The sequence below is a fragment of the Sus scrofa genome, chromosome 4 (assembly GCF_054392235.1).
Source record: "Sus scrofa isolate SSC_HxYL_T2T_F1_AM1 chromosome 4, Sscrofa_HxYL_maternal_Yorkshire_Landrace_v2.0, whole genome shotgun sequence".
Classification (NCBI taxonomy): Eukaryota; Metazoa; Chordata; class Mammalia; order Artiodactyla; family Suidae; genus Sus; species Sus scrofa.
Window position 1 is genome coordinate 123,257,880 of NC_139386.1, and position 22,413 is coordinate 123,280,292.

General features: G+C 41.0%; 1 protein-coding gene across 10 annotated transcripts in view; it reads right to left on the reverse strand.

Annotated features, from left to right (window-relative positions):
• The window catches only part of TRMT13 (tRNA methyltransferase 13 homolog), a 24,811-nt gene extending 2,410 nt beyond the window's left edge, over window positions 1-22,401 (reverse strand). Inside the window, exons 1-10 of one of the 10 annotated variants that reach the window (XR_014844665.1) lie at window positions 22,163-22,401; window positions 18,418-18,464; window positions 18,264-18,330; window positions 12,729-12,791; window positions 12,493-12,562; window positions 12,229-12,335; window positions 11,707-11,874; window positions 8,396-8,464; window positions 3,838-3,912; window positions 40-273 (exon numbers count right to left, since the gene is read on the reverse strand). Coding sequence is in view for 6 of the 10 variants with exons in the window: in XM_085023865.1 (XP_084879991.1) it covers window positions 40-472; window positions 3,838-3,912; window positions 8,396-8,468; window positions 11,707-11,874; window positions 12,229-12,335; window positions 12,493-12,562; window positions 12,729-12,791; window positions 18,264-18,330; window positions 18,418-18,464; window positions 22,136-22,309 (1,277 nt within the window). In the remaining 4 variants the exon portion in view is untranslated. Of the gene's footprint in view, window positions 1-39; window positions 473-3,837; window positions 3,913-8,395; window positions 8,469-11,706; window positions 11,875-12,228; window positions 12,336-12,492; window positions 12,563-12,728; window positions 12,792-18,263; window positions 18,331-18,417; window positions 18,465-21,680 lie in introns of all 10 variants that reach the window. The other 9 variants (XR_014844664.1, XR_014844663.1, XR_014844662.1 and 6 more) reach the window with 9 other exon arrangements.
• Between the last annotated feature and the right edge of the window lie 12 nt (window positions 22,402-22,413).

The window sequence follows — 22,413 nt, forward strand, 5'->3', positions numbered from 1 at the left end:
CTCTGCTCTAGTGCTATGCATTTCAAAGTGGTCACTTACCCAGGCAAACTCTCGGTGTTGTCGTCTGTGATTCTGTATCCTCCACCCTCATGCTCTTCGCTGTCGTCGTTCTGTTTCTCTTCTCTTTTTGTGGAAATATTTGAAGCTTCTGAAGATGTTTTTCGCATCCCACAAGTCGCCCAACTACTCATTCGCTGGAAATAGTGGAATTCCACTGCTCCAAGGCCTAGAGCCCTGAAATATTCTTTGCCCACATAATGTCTCCAATCACACCTGTGGTGACAACAGAGCGCAATAACAATGCCAGCCACAGGGGTCCACTTCTCTGGGACATTTTTTTCATTTCCTTCCTTGGCCAAAGTGTTAATTTCTTTTTCTGTTTTATCATTCTTTATGCGTTTGGCTAAAGGTTCTTCATTCCTTTCCTCACAACTGGCAGCATAGGTTTCAACCAAACATCGTAATGCAAGATCTGCAAACACAATTATGTGGCCCCCCCAAACCACATCATCTTTAAAAATAAGTCTTTTTTACATTTATTAGGCAGTATGGTTTTTAAAAACCCAACAACAAAAAACCTACTTAGCTTTGTACTTGTACTAATTCTTTTATGAACTATCAAGTTTGTTCTACTTGCTCTTTTCTCATTACTGCATCACTTTCTCTAATGACTGACTCTGCATAAAGTCCCCCCAAAACTGACTGAAGCTTAAGATCTACACTTTGTAAAACTTTTAGTTAAACTAGTTAAATTGGCTCGCACTTCTCCTCTCTTTTCTAAGGAAATGACCTGTATAGAAAAAAAACGATGTATCTACATTTCCCTTCCAGGGATGTTTCGAGCTTAAGGAACTCAAAGGAGGGAAGGCTCTGGCTAAGAATCTGCCAGAGCTGATGTTAGGTGCCAGTCTTGAGACGTAAGAGGTTCACAGCAAAGAGTAAAGAGTTAAGAAGAGGGGGTCAGGTTGTGGAAAGTCGGCCTCACTCAGGAGTAGCCTCACTGCCATTACGTATTCACTCAGCATATAGTGACTGGATGTCTTTCATGTGCACGGCTTTGTGGATTGTAACGTTAATAAACAAAAACTTAGATGTGAATGTACTCTATGTGAACGTTAAAATGAAAAACTTATAGTCCACTTAAAAGCTAAACAAATGGCTTTTTGATGACTATGACAGTTTCCCAGTGACGACTGCTGTATCGTTGACAACACTGGCAAGTTCTGATATAGGCTGTAAAATCCACACTTTCTGTGTGATTAGACTGTCACAATTGTGTGATTAGTGCTTGTTCAGTCAAAACATGTATTTTTATTTTTTGTCTTTTGTCTTTTTTAGGGCTGCACCCACGGCACACGGAGGTTCCCAGGCTAGGGGTCTAATCAGAGCTGTAGTTGCTGGCCTACACCACAGCCATAGCAATGCCTGATCTGAGCAGCGTCTGTGACCTATACCACAGCTCACGGCAACACTGGCTCCATAACCCACTGATTGAGGGCAGGGATTGAACCCACAACCTTATGGTTCCTAGTCAGATTCGTTTCTGTTGCACCACAATGGGAACTCCAGAACATAGGTATTTTTAAACTTTACCACCCTAAGATGTCACAAGTGACTAGTAAGTGACCTGATATTTCACTAGTAAATTTAATTCGATATACGAATTTAAGTCAACAAACATTACTGGGAATCTATTATTTGGAGAAGATGATAATTGATCTATTATTTTATAAACCATTATTTTGGCAAAACATATTCAGTCACTGTTTTACTTATATTGGACTCAAATGATTTCAGAAATGTGAACAGTAGGAAAAATTATTAAAAGAATGAAGTTAATTTTTTTTCTTTTTATAGTCACACCTGTGGCAAGAATGAAGTTATTTTAGAATCAGAAGGAGCTTTAACGATCTATCTCAACCCCTCCTTTAAACAGAACTTATGGGACAAAGCCACGTGCCTACAAAGGGTACCTACAAAGGAAACACAGCAAATCGGTGGTCAAGATTATTTACTCATTCAAGGATTTACTGAGTTCCTGTTATATACCATGCATCATGTTAGCACAGTCCCTATGCTCAAAAAAGAAAAAAAAAAAGCCAGAACAAGGTGGGAGAATTAGGTCTGTAAACAAGCAATTAAAATACAATGAGGTAAAGCTATGCAGAGGCAACTATGATTAACAAGAAGGAGGAGGATCTTATTTAGGGAGGCTCCCTGACAGTGGTGACAACGGAGCTGAAGGAGTAGTCAGTTTAGAAAGGAACACGGGAACATACATGGGAACATACACAGGGTTAGAATTTGCAGACCAATAACTATGAAGGCAGGAAGTGGCCAAGAGAGGAAGGCAGAGGCCAGACTGAGACTAGAATGTCATGTCAAAGAGCTTAAACTTTAAGGTGTAGGTGACTGGGAGTTCCTTCTTAACTTTAAGAAGGAAAAGACACATTAGGTGTGTGGCAGATGGGACTGAATGTTAATATTTAAAGGCCAGGTAGTGGAAGGACACCATGAGACACAGAAAAAGTGTGGCACAGGTGTAGGGAAGAACCAGGAAAGAAGGTCGCAAAAGAGAAGAAAACAATTTCAAGAAGGGTGAGCAACAATAGCAGAGATTTTCCAGGAAGATACTGATAGAGTGATGAAGGGAGGATTCAGACAGCGACCCAAGAGGAATGAGAAATGACCAGCACAGATTTTATTTCTAAGAAATACAGATGGAGAGGAGTAAAGGAGCATTCTTTGTTTCTTCCCCCGGATAGAAGTGGCTTACTTCTAACGACTTTTATTAAAGTTAAATGAGACAAGGTACGTTTAAAATCATCTAAACTATAAAGGACAATACAAACATATAGCGCTCAGGAGTTCCCGTCGTGGCGCAGTGGTTAACGAATCCGACTAGGAACCATGAGGTTGCGGGTTCGGTCCCTGCCCTTGCTCAGTGGGTTAACAATCCGGCGTTGCCGTGAGCTGTGGTGTAGGTTGCAGACGCGGCTCGGATCCTGCGTTGCTGTGGCTCTGGCGAAGGCCAGTGGCTACAGCTCCGATTCGACCCCTAGCCTGGGAACCTCCATATGCCGTGGGAGCGGCCCAAAGAAAATAGCAAAAAGACAAAAAAAAAAAACCAAAAAAAACAAAAACAAACATATATCGCTCAAAGCCATTTCCAGCAACTCGAATCATCTCGTAGTGAGGCTTCAAGTTCCCCATATTGGTAGACAGGAAACGAGCAGGAGCCAGGAGATATAACAATAGTTAACATTTACTTAGCACTGATGTACGCCAGACTCTTTACAGACAAACTGGCAAATTTTACAGATGAGCTAACCAGAGCTCAGAAAGGTTAAGTAACCTGCCAAGGTTACACAATAAAGTTAAACCCTAGACTCTGATTTCAAAGCTGTGCTCTTTCTACTTTATAACGCTACATCCGATGGATCCAAGCGCTAAGACAACACATCTCAACATTCCCTTTTCTGTTGCACTAGAATCCTGACACAGAATCATCTCCTAGTGGGAGGACAGGTTTCAGAGTTCTTCCTAAGCAACTCCTCCAAAAAGGTGGTAGCTTCTGGGATAGAATCATACAGTTTCTATAAACAATTCATTTCCTTTTTCGGTTGAAATATAACCCAAAGAATTTTAAGTCCCATATGACACAGTATTTACACATAAAACTCTTAATTCATCCTGCAAAATGGCCCAAAAGAGCAGATAAATAGGAAAGTTCTACTATAAGCTCAAAAGAGATTCTTTCGCTATTTGGCACCAGGTTAAGAAAGCTAAGCTAAATTTTAATGTGCTCATTTCAACGTTATTAGTGTGTTTACCTACCTGTGGCCACACCGCACAGATGCTTCCCAATTCCGACCACAGGTAGTTTTTCTTTGCTTAACAAAGGGATCTTGCCTGAAATAAAAAGAAATGAGAAGTTAGCTCTCTTGTGAGATAAGGCATTAGGGGGCCTCCCACAGAGAGAACTAATTAGAATCTTTGAATTTTAGGGCTGAAAGAGAGACAAAAATTTTTTTCTTTTTAGATTAAGAGTAAGAGGCTCAAAGCTGTAGTGACTTGATAAATAACACAGATGACTACTGACACAGACAAAATAAGAGTTAAGTATACGCTATTTCTTCTATGTTGACTCAGGACTTTACCCTGTAGAAGCCTTATTTTGCTAAATATTATTAACCCATTGATAAAAAGACTCAAAACTTTCTCTATTAGTTTTTTTTGTTTGTTTTTTTGTCTTTTTGCCATTTATTGGGCCGCTCTCGCGGCATATGTAGTTCCCAGGCTAGGGGTCTAATCAGAGCTGTAGCCACTGGCCTACGCCAGAGCCACAGCAACGCGGGATCCGAGCCACATCTGCGACCTACACCACAGCTCACGGCTTTCTCTACTAGTTTTATTCTGCATAAATAACATATATGATAAATATTTTTGATCATCAAGAATAAAATATCTTCACAGCGTTCTGAATAAAAGAAAATATTTTTTGTTTGTTTTTTGTTTTTTGTCTTTTTAGGGCCGCACCCGCAGCATATGGAGGTTCCCAGGCTAGGTCTAATCGGAGCTGTTGCTGCCGGCCTATACCACAGCCACAGCAATGCCAGATCTGAGTGGCATCTGCAACCTACACCACAGCTCACAGCAACGCCGGATCCTTAACCCACTGAGTGGGGCCAGGGATTGAACTTGCAACTTCATGGTTCCTAGTCAGATTCGTTTCTGCTGCACCAAGATGGGAACTCCCAGAAAATAACCTTAAGAGTAGTGTCTACAAGGTAATGCAGTAAAACGTAGTATATCAGAGTTATGACTCCCAATCCACCCCTCAAATCATTTTCCTTTCTCTAAGATTCTGAAATGAAAAGTATGCTTCCCCCTTCAAATCCAGCTATAGCACTCAGCACCAGCGAGTTACCCAATGGAGGTCCTTAGTAATTTTTAATATCTTCTGTTGCTTGCTTCCAGATGGCATCACATGCTAAGAGAAACTGGAATCAAACGGAATAGTTTGTGTGTGTAAAGGAACACAGAGGTGTAAACTACTTATCAATCAGGGTGAAGAGAAAGGGTGTCCAAGAAAGCCTTTATACTCCAAAATTGCCTCATTACCTCTCTCCCAAGTCTTTGGGCTTAGAAAGGAGTGTAAAATTTCTGGGAAATGATGGTAGATTGAGTATAAGATTCTAGTTTGCTCCCTCCTAAAATTCCATCAAAATGAAAATACAAGAATTTTTATTTTTATTTTTTATTTTTTTTTGTCTTTTCTAGGGCCGCTCCCGAGGCATATGGAGATTCCCAGGCTAGGGGTCGAATCAGAGCTGTAGCTGCAGGCCTACGCCAGAGCCACAGCAACTCGGGATCCAAGCCGCGTCTGCAACCTACACCACAGCTCATGGCAACGCCGGATCGTCAACCCACTGAGCAAGGCCAGGGATCAAACCCACAACCTCATGGTTCCTAGTCGGGTTCGCTAACCACTGTGCCACGACGGGAACTCCAAGGATTTTTAAAAAAGGCATAAACCCACAAGATCAGGAAGAAGAGAAAAGGAGACAAAAGTGGGAAAGGCTGAGAATCAGTATGATCTAATCCACAAGCCTCCTGAAAGTTCAGGAACTGGGGGTCTCAGGAACCTCAGAGGTAGAGCTGAGGAGTTCCTTGTAACAGAGCGTACTACTGGGAAGTCAATTTCAGTAGCCAGATCCTCACCTCAGAGCCACTTGGTTACTCTACCACTTGATGGAAAACTGTACATTAATTCTCTGGAGCAAGTAAAACAGGAGGTCACTGGATTGATGGAAAATAACAAATTGAAAAAGTTAGGAGTTCCCTTTGTGGCTCAGTGGCTTAAGGACCCAACGCTGTCTTTGTGAGGATTCAAGTTTGAGCCCTGGCCTCGCTCAGTGGGTTAAGGGTCCAGTGTTGCTGTGGCCTAGGCCTCATCTGCAGCTCCGATTAACCTCTGGCACAGGAACTCCACATGCTCTGGTGCAGTTGTAAAAAGGAAAAAAAAAAAAAGAAAGAAAAAAGAAAGTTGAAGTATAATAAAATAACAAGAGTATGAATTAGGCTCTTATTCCCCACTGGGTGCCAAAATATTGGTAACCAGGCTTTTACCTTCCAGGCAGGTGATCAGAAGAGTCTCTCTGGAGAACTGGACTGGCCCAAGGGGAATGATCTCATCTCAGATCACCCCAAAGTGGAGCTCAGAGACAACGGCTCTACCTGAGGACTCAGAGCTCTCGGCCCCTCAATCGTAACTATGAACCACTATCAAAACGCACAGATATTTGAGGACAGCCTCTGAGTTGAAAGAGTGAGACTGGAACGTGGAAAAGAGCAACCCAGTGAAAACAGACTATGGAGGGAGAATACTTCCCCCCAAAACGATCATTAATGTCCTCACAGGGATAATGGAATTATGAAAAAAGAACAGTTACAATAATAAATTCAGAGCAAAAATTATCTTAGAAATTAAAACTATGATAGAAGAAATTAAGCTGAAGCAATTTTAGAAAGTATAGGAAAAAGACCAAAAAATACAGAATGGAGAAGTAGAGTCAAGAAAAGAAGACACCCATTCCTGGAGGTCTAATAATTAAATCATAAAAAAGAGAAGAGAGAAAATGGAACAGAGGAAATTATGAACGAATGCAAGGGAATTTCCGGAACGCTGAGAATACCAGAATCTCTAAATAGGGACCTCTCATCCTTGGCACTATTAACTTTTGGCCCCAATAATTCTCTGTTGTGTGGAGGTGTACTGTACTTCATAGGATATTTAGTAGGACTTTATTCCCTGGGGGCCAAAACTGTCTTTAGTTGAGAACCACTGCTATAAACAAGAGTCCACTAAGTGCCAGCACAATAGATAAAAATAAAACTACATCAAGACAATCACTGTGAGAATTTAGAACACTGAGGACAAAGAAAAGAGCCAATAAATTTCTAGAAAGAAAAAGGCAGATGATACACAAGAGATCAGGACTCAGAATGGCACTGAACTTATAAACAACACTAGTGAAGTAACGGTTTCAAAATTTTAAAGGAAAATGATTTTCAACTTAGAAATACCCAGCTAAATCAAATTTAAGGGTAAAGTAAAAGATATTTTTAGACAATACGAAGTCTCAAATTTATCTCTAATGCCAACTGTTACTCAGGAAGCTATACAAGGAGGTGCTTTCCCCACAGAGAGCAAATCAGTAGAGGAAGATGTGGGATAAGATGTGCAAAAATAAATTCCAAGGAGAGTGAAGGGAATTCCCAGGATAAGAATGAAGAGAGTTTTAGGAAGCTGATGACTGTACTTCAGGATCAGACAGCAGCCAGTCTGGATTAAAACATGTCCAAAGGATCCCAGAGAGAATTTTTCAGGAGGATGGAAACTAATAAAATACTTGAGGAACATATTTAAACAAATACTTTTAATTTAATTTTGTTATTATTATTTTTCTTTTTAGGGCCGTACCCATGGCTATGGAAGTTCCCAGGCTAGCTGTGGAATTGGAGCTACAACTGCCAGCCTACGCCACAGCCACAGCAAAGCTGGATCCGAGCCATGTCTGTGACCTACACTACAGTTTGTGGCAACATCAGATCCTTTACCCACTGAGCGAGGCCAGGGATCAAACCTGTAGCCTCATGGATACTGGTCAGATTTGTTTCTGCTGCACAACGGGAACTTCAAAAGAAATACCTTTTAAAAGACCTAGTAAACAAAATTATAATTAACTATTAATTCAATAAATGAACTTCATTTACTACATGGGCCAGCTGTGGGTCGAGTCACGAGGCTGAATTAAAATTAGTGGAAGTGGTTGCTTGCATATATTTGTATTGTTTTCATTTAAAATAAGATGAAAAGCTATTAAGAGGTACAGAAAGGGCACTAAAGAGTATGATTGATGGGGTGTTGCATGTATGAAATGTGAGTTTCACAGAGATGGGTTATTTTCTTGGCTACAAATTTAAAATTCTAGGAAATATCTTTTACATGTTAGCTAGGCAGAATACATCCCATTTAATAGTTTAGGCAGTCATGCTAACTACAGACAGAAGGCTAGGGTAAGGTATAAACAGACTCAGTAACTAATTTAAATGGGACAAAGAAGCAATATAAGGACACATTATCAAAACTTTTAATCTATTCCCTGGTATGATACTTCATTTCTAGTTGTAACTGAAAAATAACTTTTTAAGTTTCAGTAGTAATTCCATTTATATTTATCTAAATGTTAGATATGACACTCTATATTAACAATGGATTAATATTTGTTTTCCCCGAAGCACTGTTCTGCATGATTGGATTTCTAAGCAACTGTCAGAGGTTGAAACTTCTATGATGTATGGAAGAGCAACTGAAAGTTATGCAACTTACTCAAACACAAGTGTTGAATATCAATTTGAAGTCTCTCGAATACTGAGTTTTTCCTTCTGTGTTTGCCATCTACCTGTACAAACAGAACATTATTACCACCATGGCTTTTAGGTTTTAAAAAAAAGTTCTACAAAAATTAAAAGATGTCTATTTGTTTTCAAAATTTTTGAAATAACTTTCCATCTTGTTATTTTCTTGGCTGCCTCATGGCATACGGAGTCCTCAGGCCAAGGATCACATCCCAGCCACAGTTTCAACCTACAACGCAGCTGCAGCAAGGCCAGATCCTTTAACCCACTGTGCCAGGCTGGGGATCAAACCTGTGCTGCAGAGATGTCACTGATCTCACTGTGCCACAATGGGAACTCCGCCATCTTACTTTTTAGTATTTAAAAAGTAAAACTGGTAATTTAAAAATTTAAGATGGAATATTCTATGATGAAAACTCTAAAATAACATCATACATTTTTTTTTGTTCAGGCCTATGGCATGTGGGAGTTCCCAGGCCAAGGATGGAACCCGAGCTGCTGCAGTGACAACTTTGGATTCTTTTTTTTTTTTTTTTGTCTTTTTGTTGTTGTTGCTATTTCTTGGGCCGCTCCCGCGGCATATGGAGATTCCCAGGCTAGGGGTCGAATCGGAGCTGTAGCCACTGGCCTACGCCAGAGCCACAGCAACACGGGATCCAAGCCGCGTCTGCAACCTACACCACAGCTCATGGCACCGCCGGATCCTTAACCGACTGAGCAAGGGCAGGGACCGAACCCGCAACCTCATGGTTCCTAGTCGGATTCGTTAACCACACGCCACGACGGGAACTCCTGGATTCTTAACCTGCTGTGCCACAAGGAACTCCAACAATATCATACAGTTTTGTAAGTCTTGAGCATTTTATTAATTATCATGTGCTCATTATTTCCTTTAACTCTAAAAATTCCCAATTTGCTGATGAAGGAATTAAGGTTCATAGATGTTACGTGACTTATCTGAGAGTATCAGCCAGTTCCTTTATCTTTGCCAGCCCCTACTATACTATTTTTGGCTTGCTTCCCTTCTTACTCTCCCTGAAAGATCATAACCATTCTAATCCATATTCATGTGCTTACGATTTATAAATCTATATTGTGGCCCAGACCTTTCTGATGAGCACAGACACAAACCCAACTGCCTATTAGGAAGTCCTACTTCAACAGCAAACTCATTCAAAACTGAATTCGTTATTTCTCCTTCCAGACTATTCTTCCTCCTTCTATAATCTCTGTATCGGGGAAGAACATCACCTAGTTACTTAAGCCACAAAAGGTCACTAGAAGTAACTCCTCTCATACTTAATGAATAATAAATCACTAAGTCTCATGGCTTCCAACAGCCTAATATTTCTCACGCTCTTTCCCTTCTCTCTAGCTCATTGTAACATCCAGCCCATTTTTTACTTGGATTACTGGATAATAAATGTCTTATTATTAATCTCTCTACTTCGAGTTTCAGACTTTTCTGATACAGCTTTAATGGTACTGCGATGATGAACTTTTAAAACCCTTTTCTAGGAGTCCCATTGTGGATCAGTGGGTTAAGGACTCGATACTATCTCCGAGGATATGGGTTTGATGCCTGGCCTTGCTCACTGGGTTGAGGATCCGGTGTTGCCTCAAGCAGATGTGGCTTGGATCTGGCATTACAGTGGCTGTGATGTAGGCTTTAGCGGCAGCTCTGATCTGACCCCTGGCCTAAGAACGTCCATATGCTGCAGGTGTGGCCATTAAAAAACAAACAAACAAACCACCCCAAACTCTTTGCTTTTTACTAATTCTTTTTTTCGGCCGCACCCTTGGCCATGCAAAAGCCCCGGGTCAGGGATCGAATCCTGCGCCATAGCAGTGACTCCATCCATAGCAGTGACAATGCCAGCCACCAGGGAACTCCTACTCCACCAATATTTATATATTCTTTCAATCTCCTCTTACCTGCCACTTCCTCCAGGAAGCCTTCAGGGACCCACACTAGACAGAGGCTGGTGTTCCACTGTCATACCCCTATAGCATCTGGTACTTTTCATTACCCTAAGACACTCAGTATACTGAACCAAAATACACGGCTATCCCATTAGATGTAAACTTCTTGAAGATGAGAACTAACTCTTGCTTCTACCATATCCCCAGCAGGTAGCAGGATGCTGTCGAACTCCTTCCTTAGCATGAAATATGACCCCTACCATAGTTCAGCCCCCTCTCCCATCTCATCATCGCTCGGCTCTACTTCATACCATGTACTCCCAGCACATAGAAATGTTTCCACATTTCCCTGCCATTTAACCTGTGCCTCTGCAGCGAACCAGGCTGCTGCAGTCAGATTCTTAACCCACTGCACCACAGTGGGAACTCCTGTTTCTGCCTTTTTTTTTTTTTTTTTTTCTTTTTAGGGCCACACCAACAGCATGTGGAGGTTCCCAGGCTAGGGGTCAAAGCAGAGCTACAGCAGCCGGCCTACACCACAGCCACAGTAACTCGGGATCTGAGCTGCCTCTGCGACATACACCACAGCTCATCCTTAACCCACTGAGTGAGGCCAGGGATCAAACCCGCATCCTTAGGGATACTAATCAGATTTATTTCTACTGCGCCACAAAGGGAACTCCCAACTTTGTCTCATTTGACTTTATCTATCCAACATCTATCATGGTGCTGGTGCTATGCTCAATTAACGTTTACTGAATGAACAGTAAGTGGCAGGAACAGGTTAGGGCTCAAGACTTGTAACTCCTAGCTTGAGCTTGGCTCTTTCCATATATTTTCCTGTCTTTGTAAATACTTTAAGAACTCAGATCAGTGAACTATCAGAATTCAGATGAAAAAATTTACCTTCAGTTCACGTCATCAATATAATTAGAATAAAAAGCCCGGGAGTTCCCGTCGTGGCGCAGTGGTTAACGAATCCGACTAGGAACCATGAGGTTGCGGGTTCGGTCCCTGCCCTTGCTCAGTGGGTTAACGATCCGGCGTTGCCGTGAGCTGTGGTGTAGGTTGCAGACACGGCTCGGATCCCGCGTTGCTGTGGCTCTGGCGTAGGTTGGTGGCTATAGCTCCGGTTCAACCCCTAGCCTGGGAACCTCCATATGCCGCGGGAGCGGCCCAAGAAATAGCAACAACAACAACAGAAAGACAAAACACACACACACACACAAAAAAGAATAAAAAGCCCTAATCAAATAAACACAATACATTTTCTTTAAGAGGCATGTTTCTGAGTATCATTTTTTCAAACAAGCAAAGTACAAAGTTTGGTTATCAACATATTGCAATGGTTTCACTTACCTTGAATCTTGTGGTCACCTTTTCTACTAGGATGAAGTGAACTTTTTCAGCATCATTTAAGGCAATATCAACCCAATGAGACAATTTTCCCTTTCCTGCTCCAAACTCAACAAAGCATCTTCTTGGACCAAGTAACTTTAATTTTTCAATGTTACCTAAAATAGAAGCCTGCAAACTTCACAAGATTATTTTATAAACCACAGCAAACACATTTGGTTCAAATGGGAAAATAATAAGGTAATTTCTACATAAGGCAGTGTGCTCACACTGATGATTTTTGTTTGACTTTAAAGTTTTTCTCTAGCTTTTAAATACTTAACACGTAGTACTTAAAACCATATCCATGCCAAAGAATTTTATATATGTTTATATACATTTTTTTTTGAAATGGAAAGATTCTGAAACCTGAAAGTTAATCTAAACAAAATCTTATTAGTAACTAAATTAAGAAACAATAAAATGTTAGCTTTGACAAATGGACAAAAAGGCATTTTTAGCAGAGTTACTATAGCTTAAACATACCTGCTGTTTCAGATGTTTGGTTGCAGAATCACCATTTTTAGGGTCATTAAGGGCATCATGCAATGCTGGATGGGACATAATTTGATCTTCAAGTGTAAAGTTCAAACCTGTGCCAAATAAAAGCACAGAAACTTAAGCAACTAAACACAAAACTGTGGGGCTCTGAACAACTGTAATAACATCTCCTAAAACTACAGTGGAATTAACTCGTATACTACCTGACTCTTCTAAAAACATTGAACTTGCAACTTTAGGCAGACTTACCTTCACTTGCTTTTCTCAATTTCTTAATTAAGTTTTCCAACTGGTCTTCAGAAAGAGAAGAAATTGGAACCTACACACAAAAACGGGACATGAGCTGGTCTGGACACTAACCATCAGTGATGATATTGATTCTATAAGAAAATACATTCTAAATCAAACTATTAATTTATTCCAAAAATTATTCACAGTGTGGAGATGCTCATAAATACTCTTTAAAATTAAGGTCAAGTACTTACTAATTGTTCAGGTATTTCTGTTTCATCTTTTAAGCCTGCATTAATATCTTGAATAAAGAAGTCCTTAACAAAAACAAAACAAGACCATAACAATACTGTTATTCATGTGAAGTGTTCACAAAAATTAAGTTGAGAAACTGAGTCGTCCCTTCTTTCAATACTCTGTACCTGCCCTCCTCCCTCCCTCCCTCTCATTTAACCCATAAGTAACTACCGGGTGATTACTGTGGTCCTTTATGTGCTTTAGATGTTGAGGATTCACCACAGCAGAGAACAGAGCAGACAAAAATCTCTGTGCTCAGGGATCTGACATTCCAGTGAGGTGGTTATCCGAATAAACATTTGCAGTCTAAAGAAATTCCTCAGTAATTTTTATTAAAGTTTTTACCTGTCTTCAGCAGAGACTGAAGACTATGTCAATCTTGCTTATGGTTAAAGCAAAAACTACAAAGAAGCAACTGCAAATGGCAGTTATCAGATAGGTAGGCATGACCAAAAACAGGTAAGAAAAAGATATTACAATGGTTTAGGTTTGATTTCTTCTATTTCAAAATATTAATTACCATAGGAAACAGAAACTTCCTGTGACACTATGTTGCTTAAATTAACAGAGAGACATTTCCAGTCCATTTTCAGAGAGGCTCTAGGTAAGGATCTAGATGAGCCCCGTCCAGTAGCACTTCCTGCGAGAAGGAAATGTTCTCTATCTGCCCTGCCAACATGGCAGCTACTGGCCTTGAAATACGGCGAGTGTGACCAAGGAACGAGATTCTCAATTTTGTTTAATTTTAATCAACTCAAACTTAAAATAGTTACACACGGCTAGTGGCTACCATATTAGACCACGCAGACCGGGATGAAGAAAATAGCACTGTCTTAACAAATTCTGTTTTGAAAGTAAAAATAACTTTTGAGATATTATACATAGTAATGGACATTTATTACACAGATGGCAGAACGATCACATGTGGATTGTGTGTTGCTACCTTTACCTATATGGGTAATAATGGAAACCAGTGATTTAGTGGAAAAGGTGAAGACAGCAGATATCAGAATATGTTGTTGGATGACTGGCAAAACTATAATAGAAAATTAGCTAGGCGGTTAGTATATAGTGAAAGACTGCTAAGACTTTACTTGGGTTTCAAGTTTCATGTTTTATGTAGTGTACAAGATAAACAATGGAATCTATGCCATCGTACCCCTTTTTTAATACATTCACTTCTTCTCTCAAACTTTTCACAGAACACAGAGTCAATCTGCTTGCTTTAACAAAGCTGGACACTTAGGTAGGGAAGATAACCTCCATGCAACTCGAAAGTAAAGGCAACATGCTTTCTTTTTACCAAGAGGTAACTTGGGTAGTCATCATCTTTTCTTCTACACATTTTTTTTTTTTTTTTTTTTTGTCTTCTCTTTAGGGCCACACCTGCAGCATATGGAGGTTCCTAGGTTAGGGGTCTAATTGGAGATGTAGCTGCTGGCCGACATCACAGCCATAGCAACGCCAGATCCAAGCTGCGTCTAGGACCTTCACCACAGTTCACGGCAACGTCGGATCCTTAACCCACTGAGGGAGGCCAGGGATTGAACCTGCATTCTCATGGTTCCTAATCAAATTCGTTAACCACTGAGCCATGACAGGAACTCCTTCTTCTACACATCTTAATGTAAAAACATTTTCTTTTTAAACTTATGCCATCTGGCCTACTGGTTCTCAACTGGGAGGCACCTGAAAACGTATGGGGATATTCTGTTGTCAAAATGATTAACAGGTGCTACTGGAAGACAATTATCCCCAGGTCTCTCAATTTTCTGCAAGTCTGACAAGCAAAGGCACTGATTCCCTTTATTTTAGACAAACTTTTCAAGGACATCTGTAAACACAGCAACCTTGGAAGACAGAAATGGTGTCTCCTTCTAGAGCAGATAGCAGAAATGTCTACTTAAGGAACAAAGTTCTGGTAGGTTTCCTTACTGCCCATGTGAAAAGACATGTATTTCCCAAGCTTGGGCTTCTTCAGCTATGACAGATGCTCTGCACAAACTTGCACAGCATCCACCAAAACCCCTTCACCTTGAGGGAACTTAGGGAACAAGAGGAACTGATGCAGACAAGTAGCCCCCGTGGCTGGCTATGCAGCAACATCTAATAAAGCCCTTTGTCTCGGACCCAGGAGTCTCGTGTCTTCTGCCAGCACCCACAAACCTGAGGCAGGCTAACTTAGTTTGAAAATAAGATTAAATTTCAGATCCTTCATACCTTTTAAGGCTGCATGCACTGCATATAGAGGTTCCCAGGCTAGGGATCCAACTGGAGCTGCTGCTGCTGGCCTACGCCACAGCCACAGCCATACCGAATCCTTAACCCACTGAGCGAGGCCAGGGATCGAACCTGCAACCTCATGGTTCCTGGTCGGATTCGTTTCTGCTGTGCCACGACAGGAACTCCCAGATCCTTCACACTTTGGACAAGGCCTTTGCCATCTGCCACTCGGAAGCCAGGAATGCCAAACAGAGGAAAGCTCTGAGGTGCACAGGATGGGACTGTCCCACTCAAAATGCCAAAAGCCCCCACGGAGAAATACTAGGCTGTTAAATTATCCTCTAAATCTCCCAGCAGTTGTCACCTATCAATCTGTTGGCCATTATCCAATATCCATTAGAAATTCTGACACCAAGCTGTTCACTAAGTTCAGCCGACCAGACCATGTTTCCAAGCTATCCATGAAAGAGCTCTGCTTGACCTTCTTAATTCTTATGACCCGTGCTCCACCTTGGCAAACTACTTTTATGGGCCCTCTGGACTCTGGCATTACTGTGACCCATTGAACCTCTGAAATCGGAAACTCTAGCAGCTCATTCTCAGACCATGACTTTGAACTTGTTAGTACAAAGTGTAGCGATTCTCTTCCTCCTGATCATATTTTCACCTTTAAAGACCTTTACTTTTTCTCAGCTAACTTCTGGCTTCCCTTTCTTGCCGTCCCGTCTGGATACTCAGTACCACTGCTGTCCTTATCTTTCACAACCTGGTCCTTCTGTCACACCCACCCTTATGAAACCTAATGCCTGCACTGACATGACTCTTTTTAAACTCCCAACATCTGGGCTGCTGAACACTGCAGAAGCAAAAATACTCCGTCATTTGGGCTGGTGCCAGTTTGAATTCAGTATCTCCATCTCAGTCTGACTGGCAATGATGCCCAGAAATTATTCTTCGTAACTCTAATTCTAAACTTTTACCTCTCTCCTCAAATCTTCAACTATACCGTCACCCCCTCAATCACCTTATCTCTTTCTTAATTTGCCTGAACTGATATCTGTCTTTTACTACTTCCCGTCTATCTTGGTGGAAGAGCTATTCGTCTCCTATTGTCCCCTTCCACCTCTACTTTAGACCCTATTTCTGCCTGATTCCTGGGGGTGCCCACCGAATCCATGATGCCCCCTTCTATTTCTAATTTCTTCTTCTCTATTGGCTCCTTACTCTAAGCATGTAAGTAAAACTAAATTTTCTCCCATTTTAAAACACATTCCTTCTGTCCTACCTTCTTCTCTGACTGCCATTCTAACTCTCAAGTTCTATTCATAGACCAGCTCCTTGAAAGACCAGTCTATGCTTGTGATTTCTACTGCTTTATCTTCTACTTACTCATGTATCATTGCAGTCTGATTGCCGCCCATGCCACTGTATTCGATATGCATTTTGCCAAACTCGTTGCTCTTTAACAAGGGCCATATTGCCAACCCAATGGATTCTTCTCTGTGGCTACCTGATTCCTCTGTGATGACAGACAGTTAGTCACTTGTTTTTGATAGTTTCCCTCCCCTAGCTGTTTTTTCTCTTTCCTACTTCTCCAGCCATCCCTTCTCAATATTTTTCTGTGGCTCCTACTAGCAGCTCACCTTTATGTCAGTGTCCCTAGAGCTCTGCCTCGGTCTCATGCTCTAATTCCTGCCCACCTGTCATCTTCTATTCAGCTCTCCCCTCGTCTCTTACACTTGCCATGTGAAAAGCCCAGTCCCAGACAAAGCTGCCTATTCGCTTACTTCTGGGCCCTTACTCATGTTTTCTTCCTTGTCTGGCTGACTCTCCTTTCACATTTAGGGCTCATCTTCTGACATCTCTTCAGAGACACTTCTCTGACTCCTTCTCCATCTCTCTCACCTCCCTATTTTTACATATATAATAGTGCATTTTTCCGTTCCTTCCTCTAGAGTGACATGTTCTTCTAGGCAGGGTGCTTGGTACAATGTCTGGCATAAGTACTCTATTCATACCTATTGAATAAGTAAGTTCTTCCCTGACCTCTGACCCCTGGCACCCCCACTCGAATCTCTCACCCTGGGCAACTTAAAAACCCAAACCTTCACCTACAGTCTGTACATATTTGACTTCTAAATCTTGATTTCTTGTCCAACCTCTCCACTGATTTTCAAACTCATATAGCCAACTCTGAATTTCCAATCACCAAATAATATTGATTCTACCACCTAAATAATTCTTGTATTTATCTACACTTATTCCATCCTCTTTAATTCAGTCTTTTGTCATGTCCTACCTGGACTGCAGCAATGGTCTCCTAATTAGTCCTTCTGACTGCAAGCCATCCTCCCACACTGCTCTAAGAGAAAGTTTTCCAAGAGGTAAATATGACCACACCATTCCCTCACTTGCAGTCTTTCGGTGGTTCCCCACATCTTCCAGGATAAAGTCCAAGTCCCTAAACTTCCCATTGTGGCTCAGTAGGTTAAGTATCCATGAGGCTGTGGGTTCGATTCCAGGCCTCGCTCGGTGGGTTAAGTATCTGGCATTGACAAGAGTTATGGCGTAGATTGCACACATAGCTTGGATCCAGCATCGCTATGGCTGTGGTGTAGGCTGGCAGCTGCAGTTCCAATATGACCCCTAGCCTGGGAACTTCCACATGCTGCACCTGTGGTTCTTTAATAAGAAAAAACAAAAAAAAACAAAAAACAACTCCAAGTTCCTTAAAATCCTCAAGTGGTTTCTCAATTTCTGCATTTGCACATACAGTTCTTTTCACCTAGAAAGACCCTTCTTCCTTTTCTTTGCCAAATCAAGAATTAGCTCAAGTGTTATTCTCTCTGGGAAGCCCTTCTTGAACCCCCTGGATTTAATTCTAATGCAAGTATGTGTTCTTATTACATGTGTACTTCTTTCATTGAACTTATTAAATAATATCCCTTATATACAAGTACTTATCAGTCTCAAATATGTTCCTGGAAGGCTGGGTTAATATTTATTGAAATAAATTTAGTAGGCACTACGTTAATATTTTTGAATAGCTAAATTGTGCTCTTATTCTCTGAATATCACTCTTGTTGCATAAAATTTTATTATCTGAATAAGGACTACAAGTGGATTTACAGTCTGATGTCCTATATATACTCAAATGCATTTGCCATATTTAAGCCTCCTGAAGCAAGAGCCTTGTTAAAAATTCACGTTGGTAATCTACTAAGTATACCGCATATTTTACCATTCAATTTTACTGATCAAACACTTACAGGTTTTGGCTTCTCTCTTGAGTTACATTTTTTCAAATGCTTTGCTAGTTGATCTTCATATACTGTGCTAAATTTAAAGAGAAAATTATTTAAAATAAGACGGTGATAATCACTGTTTCTAGCACAGAAAAACCCTTCTCTGACCCATACTTACTGTTTTGGATCTAAAGGACACAGGATTCTTTTCCGAGCATTTTCTTCCTAATTAAAAAAAAAAAAAGAAACAAAAACATGATATATTTATTTGAATAAAGTATCAAGTTCATTGGTTACAGATACTAGATACAACTTCAATGTAATCATAAGCTTATGCCATCCCCAAACAAGGTAAGAAAACCTTAAAAGTACATTAATAAAACATTGGCAAAACCAAGTCACAGAGTTTAACAGCAGTGCAATAAGATAGTGCCTTAACCTATCAGAATGCCTATCATCAAAAAGAACAAAAACAGGGAACACCCCTGTGTTGCAGCAGTTTTTGGATCTGGTGTTGTCACTGCAGTGGCTCAGGCTGCAGCTGTGGCTAGGGTTTGATCCCTGGCCTGGAAACTTCCATATGCCACTGGCACGGCCAAAAAAAAAAAAAAAAAAGACACAAACAACAAATGTGGATGATGATATGGAGAAAAGAGAACCCTCCTACCTTGTTGGTGGGAATATAAATAGGTGCAGCCACTGTGGAAAATGGTATGGAGATTTCTCAAAAAACTAAAAGTATAACTATCATATAACCCAGTAATTCCATGTTCCCAAAATAAACAAAAACGCTAATTTGAAAAGATATGTGCATCCCAGTGTTCACAGCAGCATTATTTACAACTGCCAACATGGACGCAAAGTAAGTATCCATCAACAGATGAATGAATCAAAGAAGATGTGGATAGACAATGGAATGCTGCTCAGCCATAAAAAATAACAAATAACAAAATCTTGCCATTTGCAGCAACATGGATGGATTGAAAAGCATTATGTGAAGTGAAATAAGTCAGAGAAAGACAAATACTTTCTGATATCACTTACATGTGGAATCTAAAAAATACAGCTAGTGAATATAACAAAAAACAAACAGATTCACAGATAAAGAGAACATATTAGTGGTTACCAGTGGGGGTGGGGAGGACAATGTAGGGGTAGAGGATTAAAAGGTACAAACTATTACGTATAAAATAAACTACAGAAGCTCCTGCTGAGGTGCAATGGATTAAGAATCCAACTGCAGTGGCTCAGCTTGCTGCTGAGTTATGGGCTGAATCCCTAGTCCAGCACAATGGGTTAAAGGATCTGGTGAGGCTGCCATACTCTACCAGGTTTTCAACGTTATTTTTTTACTTTTTAGGGCCGCACCCACGGCACATGGAGGTTCCCAGGCTAGGGGTTGAACTGGAGCTATAGCTGCTGGCTTATGCCACAGCCAAAGCAACGCCAGATCCGAGCTGCGTCTGAGACCTATACCACAGCTCATGGCAACGCAAGATCCTTAGCCCACTGAGCAAGGCCAGGGATAGAACCTGCAACCTCATTGTTCCCAGTCTGATTCATTTCCACTGCACCATGACGGGAACTCCTCAATCTTTTAGTATAGAAGAGTTACATCCTGTTCCTTTCTAAGTTACATGAATTTAACTATACACACTTGGGAAAAAAATAAAGGAATTAATAATGTTGGCAATTCTACCCATCATTGATATGAATCTTTATATAACAGGATAGTGTAACAGTTAAAACCAAAGGTCAGCCATACTGTCTAGGTATGATTCTCAATTCTATCAGTCCTAACTCTATGATCTAAGGTAGTCTTACTGCTTCATCTGAAAGATGAGAATATATCATACCTCCTAAGGTTTGTAAAAATTAAGTGAGCTATTATTAAAAAAAAAGAGCTAAGCACAGTGCTATTCATACAGTAAATGCTAAGTGTTCACTATCAGTATTAACAATTTCTTCTTCAGTTTATTTCAGTTCTGATCTGCCTCCCAGAATATCCATGAAACTATGTACATCAATTTTCATGAACAAGAGAGAATTTTCAGTATCTTTTTGAAAATACAGTACATTGTTCTTTGTTGTTGTTGTGCCCATGGCACGTGGAAGTTCTCAGGTCAGGGATCGAACCTGCGCCACAGCAGTGACCCAAGACACAGCAGTGACAATGTCAGATCCTTAACCCACTGATCCATGAGGAAACTTCCAACACTATTGCTTATTTGCTAACTTTTAAAGTCTAATCTCCTTGAAGAAGAAGACTATGCTAACCTTCGAAAGCCTAATGATAGAGTAGGAGGAAAAAAGTACTTCTAAATTTTATTATTTGGGTTTAGAAACAGAAAGTTTCTCAGTCTTGGCATTACTGATATTCTGGGCTGGATGGTTCTTTCTTGTGGGGGCCTTCCTACCCATTGTAGGATGTTAAGTTAGCTTCTCCAGCCTCTATCCACTAGACGCAAGAAACACTCTTCAGCTGTGGCAACCGAAATGTCTTCAAACATTGCCAAGTGTCTCCTGGGGGGACTAAACCACCACCATTTAAGAACCACTGGGTGAAATGAGTACAAGTGGTCTCAGCTATAGATGACACTTAAGAAAAAAAGATGGAAACATACCACTCAGTTACATAATAAATTACAGATTCAGTAGGATGCCCCAAATTGAAAACCAAATCATAATCATGGAACGTGTCTCCACTTGGTATTTTGCAACCTTTCTTTAAGGGATTAATAACATGATGTTATTCCTTTCTAGGAATACAAATCACTCTGTAAGGACCTATTTCTATTCCACTACTCTCAGCATCTGCAGTCACCTTCTGGACGTCTGGTCACGGTGAAGTGTAAGGTCTTAGAGTGAGGACAAAGGCCTCCTCCAATCATAAAGCTCATTTTTCGATCAGGGGATGTTTGCTGGTCCCCTCAAAACCAGCCAAGGCAACAGTGAGTGTACTTCAAAGAGTCCTTGTAAGTCACAAGTCACTTACATTCCAAAACAAGAATCTGCTTGTTTTAGTACACTTCACTCTACGCAAATGTCAGTCAAATCAACACATGCAGTACAGCTTTGGCTATGAGGGACAGTAGCAGATGGCGTGGCTGGAGGGGGTGTGTGTGCGCGCGCGCACGCGCATCTGTATTAGACATTGCCTAGGAGGAGAAACCATCGGACTCACAAAGAAAAGAAATGTAAATAACACCGGACATTCAGAAGACATGAAATCAGATGCTTGTCTATTTGGTTTAATTGTTCTAAAAGCTATCAAACATGCTCTTTCTATAAGCATTCTGCTCTTGCTGTTTTTAAAATTTTCTATCATATATCTCCTAAAGAAAAACACATACATAAAGATATATAGTTCGACATCACAATCATACGTTTAATGGAACAAAATCATACAGTTTCTGTTCTCAGTGTTGAGTCAATTCTTACATGTTTTTAAATCTTTCCTTCCCCTTTGCAGCAAAGTAGTTATTAGTTGCTTTCAAAAGACTGTACATCTAATTCACAAGAAGTGACTCACAATAATTCACAAGAAGTGATTATCGTTCACAAAACAATGAAAACACAATGAGTGAAACCTTGGGATCTGTCTTCTTTCTAAACCACCACTTCCCATCAGGAAGGCGGAGAGTGAGCGGAGCGCAAGAAGCGGTAGTCTGCGGTAAAACTACAATCTAGCGTTACCACGAGTTGGTATCAAGATAAACGGGTCACTGCTGGCGCTTTACTTAGTACAAGACAACACTGCACTTCACTACGGCTCATCATCGCTCCCTAGGGAGGCCAGGACTGCGTTTATCACGGGAAAAGCTGGAAACTCCAGGGGACAGAAGCAGAAATCTGTCAGAGAGGGAAAGTGCCGGACCAGGAAACTTATTTCCGACCCTCGAGAGGGTAAGGCGATACCAGACCTCCGCCGCTCCAGCGTGTTCACCACAGAACCTTTTCCCCGCTGCCACCACCATCCTGCAGAACCGCTTCTTCTTTTCCACATAGTAACCGCATCGCCCCTCTGCTGGAGAGTCAGTTCCATGCGGTGTCGGCGCAGAAGCCGCCATAATTCAGGGCTTACTTCAGGTAGCAAGCATCGATCCGGTGAAGAGAGGAAAAGTTGTTAGCGCCTCGCGGGTTCCCTTCCCTTAACAAATATGGCGGCCTCGGA